Below are 11,810 nucleotides of genomic sequence, written 5' to 3' on the forward strand. Positions count from 1 at the left end.
CATGTTGCGGAGATTAGAGAGCAATTCGGTGGAACTCTAAGCTCCATATGGTGACAAGGTGCTCACATCTCCCTCTATTGGAGGTTTGTTTTTTCTTGCCAGGAGTTGCAGCCCTTGTTTGAAAGCCAAATAAAGATTAAGCATCAGCGGGGAGTGAAGAGATGGCCAAGTAGTGTGCAGTGAAATGATGCTCATTTTGGCCTGAGTGGTTAAACCTCATCTCATCAGCTGCTGCAGGAGTAGGCCTCGGGCTGTGTGAGGAAGTAATGGAGGATAGAGAGGTGTGTGGGGGGAGTTTAAGGGGGGAATCACATGGATCATGAGTCATTTGAGGTATTAGACCACATGGATCATGAGTCATTTGAGGTATTAGCCCACTGTTGTCCAAGTCCCTCCAACTACTTCTATAGACTCTAGGGACAACACACAGTGAGTCAAGCTTTGACCACTCTCAATGAATGGTGGAATTATTAACAATAACAATATTACCATCATATCGTCAGTACTATTACCATCATCTTGCCACTGCACCTTATCTACCTATTTATCTTGTGTTTCTGTTTTTATTCTTTCTACCTCAATATTTTTATTTTATTCTATTGCATTGTATTTTATTGTATTCAATTATACCGGCTGCTAAGTAATCTATCTATCTATTGTCTCAATCCGCGACTAATCCAGAGAAAAAGCAGTAAACTCCAATATTATGCAAATCTCTGGAGTTTTACAGGAAAAGCCAATCTTTACAGGACCTCTTACCTGCGTGAGGGTTAACCAAGCTGTTATAGCTTGTACTGAGCTTGAATATGAGTGAGTAGCAGCATCAGTAATGGTGTTAACAAAGCAAATGCCATTAAGGTTGTGTTGAACAACATCAAAACAGATTCTCTGCACATCCATCCTTGAAAAAGGGTGTCGCAGTCTGAGAAATGTGTGTGTCGGACTGCATGACTGTTTAATTGCATCACGCCCGTTATTTCACAGGACCAGCCTGATGAGTAACACACACACACACACAGATACACACACTCACACACACACACACACCCAGCAGACATTAACATGAAACATCATCTCTGCCGGATCCCTGTTTGACATCAGACGGCCTGAGAGAGGCAAGAAAGATATCAGTCCTTCGGGCCACAGCCTTGCGAGTGCTGTCACCAAACCAAAGCAGTTTGTTGCATCATCAAGGCTAACCCTGCTCATTCAAGCAGCGATATAGAAAGAAAAACAGAGTGACAGATTGGGGCTTCAACAGCCCCATTAGTGAGACACGTTCCAGAGGCATGCAACAATTAAGGAGACTCTGCCTGCCAGGGAAGACTGAAAGAATGGGCAGGACATGTGCTCATCATTCAAAGCAGCCAAGCAGAAAGATTTAACTTCGGGAGGAGAAATTATCCATATCAAAATAAATATAAATATAATATTGACAACAGGGACTCCGCTGCACATTTATAATAACTTCCTCCTTGTCTACCAGTGAGGGGGGAGTGGGGAACTAGGATGGGTCACATCCAGCTTTTGAATGTGCATGGCAAAGTCACATGGATAAGTTCCTAAAAAATCTCAGACAGATGAAGGTATCCTAAATATATTTTTTAGCTTTTCCACATCGACAGGGGACATAAATGTGTCCAGCCACAGAGATGTAAAGTCCGCCTTTGGCAGATTTCTCCTGAAGCCATGAGCTCCTCTGAGAGCGAACAGCAGCTTTAACACTACAGAGACACTAACACACTTCAAATCCTTACTGCACAATGCTGCAGAGCTGCCGCCAGCAAAGTTCACAAACTCTTCCAGATACACATAGAATGCACACACAAAGGCATCTGTGACATTCACTCGGCGTCCACGCTGTGCATGAACACAGGCACACACAGACTCTGCATTGTGAACATATCAAAGAAATGAGGCTTTAAACTCTATCCTGCAGACCTCCTCTCCCCTCTGGAGAGGATATCTGCAGTGAAAAGGTAGAGAAAGTTTACCTCTGCAGCACCTGCTCTCGACACTGCAGACCCTTACACTGCTTGAACCCCAAAACATGAAAGCTAAGCCTCAGCTTTATGCCTAATTTTGACTTTGAAACAAATCTCAGACACCAAGTGGCACCTTATTACCAAGGTTTGGGAATCCATGCACTCAGGAAGAAAGCGTATTCAAAGTAGTGAGGACACAGCTGTGGCAGAGCACAGGCAGGAGCGCTCGGCCGAGAGGGAAAGTTAATTAGATTTGTTGGTGTGTGTTGGAGAGACAAGACAGGGGACTTGTTTCCCACAGAGACTGGGGTACCGCAAAACAGCAGCAGCCGTGTGTGGCTTCAGGGATCCAGGGTCGGAGGACGTTGTGCCAGTCCTGGTGCCTGCAAGCCTCAGATTGCAATTGCACAGCATGGACGGAGGCCTGTAATTTCAGATGGGCCTCTGTGCACGTGCCCACTGTGATTTCCACACCACAATGTGGCAGGGGACACAATAGCTTTCCTTTTGAAGACGGTCCCAAATATTTTGTATCCAACTCTAAGCCCATGCTGCGCTGACCATATTTCAGAGAGATTGGTTAGAATAATTTTTGACTCTTCGGAGAATAGAGGCAATTTGTCATCGCTAATATAGCAAAACATGAACATATTTACATATTCCTCATTTCTGGCACAACAGAAAATACAGCAGTTATGAATTACTTATAGGGCAGAACTCCACTGAGTTATATATCAGAATTGATTAATTGGTGAAACTCTGATTGATTTATTTGTTTTGGAGAATCACACATTGCTGATACTATCTAACTTTTGTAAAAAATAAAGCATTTACAATCCCATAGGTACAAGGGCTATTTTTTTCCAAATAAGAGTTAGTTATCCCTTTAGAGTGTGTGTTAAGACACTGAAGTCTTTGTGACAACCAGTGGTAATGTTACAGGATTCTGCGTCAAACTTCCATTTGTTTTCTCAAGTATTTGTTCAAGCAAATTCATCAACTTCTTCTTGTATCTATGACCAATTTCCTGAGAATTTGCAACATCACTGGATCAAACCCATTTCTGAAAGGTGACCAACCAACTGAGTACCTAGTGAGCAGAAACCCATGAGGCCTGGTTGGCTTCCAGAGCCATCTAAGTTCATTTCTGCAGGGAATTGCAGAAGGAAGTAAAGCACTCAGCTTACTTCACTTGTATCACTATTAGCAGTACAAGCCCATCACGTTGCCTTGCTAAAGTCAAAACATGAGCGGCATGAGAACATGGCAGATCAAGTAAAGGGTGCACTCAATCTGTTCGCCCATGACTTCCAGTTTAAACGGTAAGTGATGCTTCTGCATTGCACAGGGACGGCACTGATACATGTCCTGCTGGCCAGTAACAGACACTAGCAGCCTAATATGCACCAGTGTTTCAGGGACACTGTGCTTAAAGGACCGTGGATAAGTGACAGGGGGAAAACAGAGGAGGTGGGTTATGGCTTTGGAGCAGAGTGAGGAATGAGCGCTCCCATCTGAGAATTCGACTTTGGAATGTAGCTGCTCTGTGACCCCAAAAAACACTCCCTTTGCTCCCTTGTGGCCAGAACAACAGAGGCCGCAGCTGGCCACTCCTTCAGAGGAACTTACCCCCCCATCCCACCCTCAAAACACACACAGAGGCAGATTCAAGAGGGAAAGAGCACAAAACAGACGAAGAGAGGGTTTTATTGGATTAAGCCTCTCTTAACTGTACTAGAATATGATGGAAAGAATTTGGGAATTCAAGGAGGTCTGTGTCAACAGGCCTTGTTTGCTTAACTCTGAAAACTTTGCAGGGTTTAGTGCCCTCTTCTCCACACATTCTAAATCTGACGAGGTAAGAAAGAAAGGAACACAGGCCTTAGTATAGTTCCTGATCAACCAGGGTATTCAATTTAGGCCCCCGCTGAATCTCTAAAGATACAGGAAAATAGTTTGGTAACCAATGGCAATTTAGAAGAACAGCCACGGGGAAAAAAAACATGCAGACAGGGTCATGGTTATGGTGGCCAAAGGCTGTGATTCTTTAGAGTTGAGTATTATAGAAGCATTATACTTGCTGTATAAATCTCCAGAACGTAGGTTTTCTTTCCTGATGTGTACAAGCACAGATGAAACCACTGCAGCAGCAAATTGGAGCTATTTATTTCACCATCCGCCTTTTCTAAAACACGTAAAAGCTCAAATAATGTTAGAAAATTTCTAGTGACTCAGTGGCTAATGCACCTGCAACTTCAGGTCATGAACTGTCCTAGCTCTCTCACACAGAAACACTCTCCCACTGCATTATTACCAAATAAAGCAAAATTGTCATTTAGGCTGCTACATGTTAAATATTTAATCAAAATATAATGTACAAATTAATACTGAAAGCAGAATATAATATCTGTGACAAATTGGACCAATATTGAGAAAATTGGTTTATTTTGTATTGCTTTCTATGAGCTCAGTCTGAGGATTTCATTATGATTCCCGTCTGATTCTGCAGGATTGAGTCACACCATAAAGACAGTAATTTGTACCCTGTTTCATGTAGAGGCAACTCTATGACACAACCTTTTCTCTCCAGCTGTCTGCTGCCCACACTCCAGAAAAAGAACACAGGGCTACGATGTCCTATTAGCAAACTAAAAGCTTGCTTGGCCGGAGCAACAGGAGACTGGCAGCTCTAAAAGCCCTCACAAGAGTGCCAGGATTGTACACTCTCCAACTCAGCCCACAGTGTTAAGTACAGCACCTTCCACTGATGGCTGGCACCTGTCCCTCCATATCCGCAGACCTGGCTGGCACAGATCAACACTGCACCACGCTCCGCTTCACAGCCTATTACACATTCCAAACAAATTAAATATGAGGGGGTGTGATGGGCCGAGATAGTATTTGGTGGAGCCCCAGCAGCCAGCGCAGGCCACGCATGCAGTAGAGGTTCATTAGACAACTCAATAGAGCCATGAGGAATGTGCGAGGAGGCGCATCACTCCATTGTTCCCCAGTGGCTCCTCTGGGAATAGGCTAAGCACGAATTAAAAGAAGTTGAGGAGATGAGTAACCATACTGTGCTATCAAATGTAACGGCACATGACAACCAGCCCAGTGTCTGGATGCCTCTGTTGTAGAAACCACTGAACTGTAGACACTGTTGTCCGTGAGGAGAATTGGCAGCAGTTCTCAGAATGTTAGGAACTTGTTTAACTTTCCAATTTTAAGAAGTCCTGTTCCTGGTTTGGCCGAACTCTTGCTACTGGTTACGATAATGTTTGTGTGCAAGCCCGGCCGGGGCCAGAACATGGCCAACCGTGGCTGCACGTAACAAAGGCCGTTGTGGCTCGAAGGTCGGTCAGCTTACAGTGGTTTGGACTTTCCCTCTCAGTCTTTCCTCCTCTCTTTTATCTTTCTCGCTGGACCACAGCCATCAGCAGTTATACAGCGACTATTATTCGTTGCAGGGTTCAGACCGACATTCCAATAAATGGTTGGACCTCATCAGCGTACTTCAACCGTCAGTGGGTCAGTAACGGCCAGTCCTCACTTACAATTCCCTACAAGCTTTGTTACTGAGCTTTGAGTGAGCAAAACGTGGATTGACACCGTTCTTTCAGATATAATGTGCCCAAAACTATCTTTTTGCAAAAAGAAGAGAGAGAAGCCTGACAAAAGATTCATAGCTTATGTTTGTGACAAAATTACAGTACTGAACAAACTGAACGTATCAGAAAACTCAAAGTTAGTGAATACGCAGCTGGTCATCTGGTGAGAGCTTCATCCAACCATTCACATATTCTGAGCCAGACATATGGCAGAATTTACAATGGAGTTTGAGAAAACATGTTGATTTAAGTTGCAATTTTTCTCCACTCTACATTTGCAAAGTTGGTAGCTTCAATCAAAAAACCGTTTTGTTTGGCTTCGGCTGGCTTTCCAAAGCCCCAGTGACTGTGAAGACTCCTCACAGCAGAACTAAATAAACCGAGGATGTGTCAAGCAAACACGTCAGATGAACACATGTCAGTGTAATCTGAATGTTCAGTGGACGCTGATGGAGCCGTAGTAAAGAGCTGGCTGAGGGAATCATTAATCCCAAAAGGCAGCATGAGACAGATGGTACGATGATGGAGGATCGATGCTCTCTGCCATCCCAACTGCTTCCAGCGGCCGGCCCAGAGGCAGGAAGTGGGCTAATCCCTCAAAAGAAAGTTCCAGACTAAACACGCAAGAGGAGCCGCACCCCCAGCCCCCACGGCCGCACTGCTGCCTGGTACAATGTGGATGGTCCTGGAGGGGGTTAAAGAGAGAAAGGGAGAAGTAGGGAGGCATTTGTTCCTGGGTTTCTGGTTGAGGGAAGCTTTATGAGGACTTTGACCTTCCCCCTGCGGGCCCCTCTAAGAGGTCCTCAGCTGCAGGACAGAGCAGGAGGAGCCTATGTGAACTATACATAACTGTCAAAGAAGTACCGGTGCTTTGATAAAGGCCCCAGAACTAGATCCCTCTTGGATTGAGGGTCTGTCTGGATGACAGCAATGTCCCCTGCATGGAGCTCTTGAAGAGTGGGAAAAACAAAGTCTACAACAGAGTCTTCCTTGTCAGTCTTATGTTATGTTCAATAGAAATGTGAAGAATATCCCTCTTCTTTCTCTGAGGCAAATGGCTTTTTGTTATCATAAACATGGCTCGTGTTGCTGGCTTCCAGCCGCACAGATATGAAGGTGTTTATTGGACAGAGGGAAACGAAATCCCACTCCCTTATAAACACGGATGCCCTGTCTGTGCCCTGCAGACGAACAGTGAGTAAATAAATCCGTGATCCAACTGATGTTCCTCTGGAGCCCCGTGTGTGTATTTGTGTGCTGAGAGGGGAATGGGCCGACACTGTGCCTACACCTCACCTCGGGAGGATTTACTGTATTTAGTGGCAGGAAAAACACAAAACATTTACCCTTAGCCAAGACATCCTTCACAAGTTATTGGAAGTTAACAGAACAAAATGCAACCGAGGGAAACCCAATGCTTTTGAAAGACGTGTATAAAATCCGTAAATGTAAAGAGGCTTCATACTGTATGCAGCCTGCACATATTGTTGACAGCAGGTACGTTGTAAAGCTGAATAAAACTGCTCCACCAAGATGATAAGCTGCCATCTCATTAATGCACAGCTTCGTCTTCCCCGGCGCTGATTCCAAACATAGCAGTATGAGAGCATCCATCTCCAGCACCCCCCTCCAGCCTTCCAATTTGCTGCCACTCACCTTTTTTTTTTTAATTCTATCAGCGTGATGATGAAAGCTGAGAGAGCATTATGGTCCTCGCCAGTGGTCAGACAGTGAGTGAACGAGTAAACACCAAAAACTTGAGGGTATGTTCATATGGTCCACAGCAGAAAAAACATGCTGTACTATGTATAGTGCAGTGTCATATTTCTGGGGTCAAATAGCATTTGCACATATTTCTCAGTGTTTGTTTAAACCCACTTGGCTGACCAGATGTCTGGTTTTGTGTTGCATTGGGCGGTTTCAGAATAAAAGTTACTATCTTTGATAAAATCACCACAGCAATTGAACAACATGATATCATAGAGGGATAATATATTAAAAAAACTATAAAATCACTTCACTATAGGCAGCAAAAAGTAGAGGTGCAATTTTTGCTATTAATTATAACTTAATCAGTTTACATCTTTTATTTATATACAATAGTTGACAAATCAATGAGTCAATTGTGTAGCTAATGGGCTCAACCGCACAAGATGTATAAAAAACTGAAGGTAGCAAACAACTAGTCAACTAACAGAGAATGCAAACACAAAAAAAGATCATGAATAATTTAATAATCTCAGTTGAGGACTGTTGACTAAACAAGCAGTGTGAATTTATACACTGTAGCCCCAAACACTTTAAATGGTCTTAAAAATGTTCAAAATAGAAAAGTTTCCAGAGCCCAATGTTATAATTGAAATTGCTTGTTTTGTTGGATGATTAGTCCAAACATATTTCATTCATAATTATAAAAACAAGAGGAGAACAGAAAATCTGCATTTGAAAAGCCGGAACAAACAAATGTTTGGTATGTTTGTTTGTTTGACTAGCTGAGGATAGAGGTTATTGTTTTCAAATGAAAACCACCATCAGCCTACGGAGGTGATAAAACACTCGATATCGAATATGACAAATGATGATTATTTATAGTTAGTTATTGTGTCATGCCCTGGGTCACGAGCAGCCATGAGAGCGGTATGGGAGACATGGGGAGAATGGCCAGTATGGACAGGCTGTGTGACTGGAAGACCATCTGGTATCACCAGTCACCAGGCACGTATCACCATCTGATCCCACCTCTTCCAAGACCATCTCTCCCTCAAGTCACAGCAGCACTCATAACTGCCCTACACCCATCCTGCGCCCAACCCCCCATAGTAAATGGCCCTTACACTGATGCACTCTCCACAGCTATTGACTGGCTCATATGTTTCCGGTCATTGGCATTATTCTTGTACGACCTCCACTCCCCAAAACAATGCTCCTCCTCATGCTCTACATGTCTCCAAATATTGATCTGCACACTTTCTTCTGCTGTCACACAAGGGGAGAGCCTGAGGAAAGGAATGGGAAAGAATACACAAGGAGGGTTCAGTTTTCATATACTAAAACACTCCCGAAGAAGAAAAATTTTTAGTTTGAAGGCTTTTTAATTTTCGATAAGACATCAGACAGCATCGGAGAGGAGTGACATGCTGGGTTGCAGTGGCTGAAAGCCTTTCTAGCCGTCAAGCAGTTGGCTGTAACCCGCAGTCTGAAGATGAGACCTTCTTTAGTCTTTGGCTGAATCACTGAATTATTCTGTTATCCAGACAGGTCCTTCTGGCTTGCGGAGCAAAAGCAAAGTCGGGGGTTTCTGATAGACCTTGGCAAGATGATGACTACTGGATTATTCATAATGTTTTCCTTTCTCCTTCACGACAAATCTGTTCTTCTATTTTTCATGAGCCCAAGACGCTACAACGTCTGCAACTAAATTCATAAGATAAGGGCACAACCCTGCCGGAGCAAAGTTCTAAAATAAAGACAGATTTATATTTAACTCAGACGTGGTCTGGTTCGGGCTCCCCCACTAATTGAGGGATGCAGTAATCTGCATTTACTTACTGTAAGCTGTGCTGCAGCATTAAGATGGGGTCAAGGCAGAGCAGCCTCTCTCTCATTTCCCCTTGCTTTCTACGTTCTTAGCATTTAAAAAGAGTATTAAAAAAGAAGCAGGACAGACAGACGACAGTATAAAGCATCACTGCTAAGAGAGGCAGCTGTAAAGGGTTAAAATGACAACTCAATTCCTAATGTTGTAGAATGCCTGACAGCCATATCTGAGCGAAAGCAAGGAGACTGAAAACCAATACAAGAACATGGACGCTGAAATTGATCCATCTGTGGCTCAAGTGTGACTTGGACACATGTTGACCTCTCGTCTCCTTCAACGCTGCCCGAGCAGGTGCTTCCTTGCTGTGGAATGTTGAATGCAGGGTTGAAAAGGTCACGCCATGATGCCGGCCTGCTCTGAAGTATGCCAACTATCTCAGTCATACAGGGGGTCATGGTCTTTGACCCACTTCGGGGATGCATTTGGAGATGACACGCTCTCAAGTTGTGGACATGCATTTCTTCGCATTCCCGTAATCCAGGCCAACGGATTCCAGCCAGGCAACATTGGCCCTGCTTTTGATCCGTTAACGTGCACTCGGAGTACAGCTCTCGAACTTATCAAAACCAAGAGATGGAAAAAGAGTGAGCGTGCGAGGGAGAAATACAGGTATCTCTTTCTGGCTCCTTGAGTTATCGAGTGGCACCATCCCAGGGGAGCAGTTGTTAGCGTATTGTTATCGGAGCAAGGTGGAGAGCTGACAGAATGTTTTTGTCTGCCAGACAGGGGTTGGGTAACTCCACCCTTCTCAGCCCAGCGGAGGAGAACAACACTGATGAGTAGTTGACCTTATTCAATCCGATTTTTCCCCTCTTTTTTTTCAGATATCTCTCTTCCTTTTTTTTGAATGTGAGGGCTGCCAAGCTCGGCGGTGATGGTGTGGGCTTCCTGCGGATGCACTTCAAACACAGGGAATACTTCCAATAACGTATGCATTATCATGCACTGGTACATACGCACCCACACAAACACAGCAACACAATCGCAGGAGCTAACAAAAGCACATTCCTGCGGTATCTGTGCAAGTTCAAGACAAAAGGGTTTAGAGCCATATCTCTCGCAACACAACTGGCAACGCAGCCCGGGCTGTAAATCCTGTCACAGGCTCATTCAGAGGCGATGATCAGGGACAAAGTTTCAATACTTCACTGCTTGTCCCGTGATCACACCTCATCATTCCATAGGATGGAACGGACAGGTCGGAGCCCATGAATGTGTCAGGGAGGTCATAAGTCACAATACTGCACGCACACACACACACACACACACACACATACACACACACACATGACCACCACTATGCATAACTCATGGTCATGACTATTTACAGCATGAAATGGTCACTAAGAGGTGTAAGTGCATAGTCCTCAGTGTATCTGATGTCATGCAGCAGCCTGCATACCACACATATGCACCCAGACTACACATCCACACACACACACACACACACACACACACACACACACACACACACACACACACACACACACACACACACATTCCTGCTGAAGGATGGATGAAGCCAAAGCTCCACACAGGACACAAAGAGTGTTGGTCTGGAGTAAAATAGACAATATTCAACACAATCCAACAATGAGGAACCAGGTCGGAGGAGGACGAGAAGAGAGAGACAGGCTGGATAAGATATGGTGAGAGGAGAGAGAGAGAGAGAGGGAGAGAGAGAGGGAGAGAGAGAGAGAGACACCGGGATATCCAGCAGCAGCACTAACCTGCTTCACTTCAGCAGGCATGATGTTTCCAAATCTCCCCACCGTTCGTTCCCGCAAAATTAATAAACGCTCCCGGGGAAAACGTGTGACAACCACCTCCTCCTCTGGGGGAAAGTTCTCCTGCACCTCCTCTTCTCCTCCTCTCCTGAGTTGCCTGTGTGCGCGCAGAGCTGCGGCTCAGACGCAGGCAGCCATCCTCTGCTCAGCTGCGTCCACAGACACACGCACTGAGCCGGAGCAGCACAGGAAGCCAGCCGGCGGCCCTTTCACAATAAAGCACTCGCAAAAAAAAACCATGCTGCAGCTTTATTCGTGGCTCCATTCGAAACTACGAAAGAATGAGTAAGTTTGAAATCAACACCACGGAAAATTGCTGGCCATTAAAGATGTAGGTCTGACTCTACACCATCCGGTCACAAGAGAAAAAAGATATTGAGAATAATGATGATTCCATGTGTTTGTAACAGGAGGATGCAAGTAAACATGCCGAAGAAGCTTATAACTAGGGTTGCAAAATATTCAAATATTCAAAGTTGGAAACTTTCCATGGGAATTAACGGGAATTAACGGGAATATATGGGAATTAACGGGAAATGTCGGTAATTTATACTAACTGTATTTACCTTGTCATATACAGACATACATATACACATTTTGTTTTGTCATAGGCTGATTTGAGCCCTGAGGAAACTTTGGGCACTTGACTATATGCTTCTGCATCGTTGTGTCATTCTTAACATAGGTCTTTGCACAGTATTTGCAAATGTACACAGCCTTTCCTTCTACATTGGATGGGGTGAAATGTCTCCACACATGAGATAGTGCACGTGGCATTGTTCTGTAGAATAAGATGAGAAAAGGTTTGTAAAAAAACACTAATGCAGTGCCA

The 11,810-nt window shown here is 44.4% G+C and overlaps 1 protein-coding gene across 1 annotated transcript in view; it reads right to left on the reverse strand.

The window, feature by feature from the left end:
* arvcfb (ARVCF delta catenin family member b) overlaps positions 1-11,061 on the reverse strand; it is a 110,097-nt gene extending 99,036 nt beyond the window's left edge. The window contains exon 1 of the mRNA XM_061072229.1: positions 10,922-11,061. Within this exon, the coding sequence (XP_060928212.1) occupies positions 10,922-10,942 (21 nt within the window). The 5' untranslated portion in view covers positions 10,943-11,061. The remainder of the gene's footprint in view (positions 1-10,921) is intronic.
* Between the last annotated feature and the right edge of the window lie 749 nt (positions 11,062-11,810).

The sequence above is a fragment of the Limanda limanda genome, chromosome 5 (assembly GCF_963576545.1).
Source record: "Limanda limanda chromosome 5, fLimLim1.1, whole genome shotgun sequence".
Taxonomy (NCBI): domain Eukaryota; kingdom Metazoa; phylum Chordata; class Actinopteri; order Pleuronectiformes; family Pleuronectidae; genus Limanda; species Limanda limanda.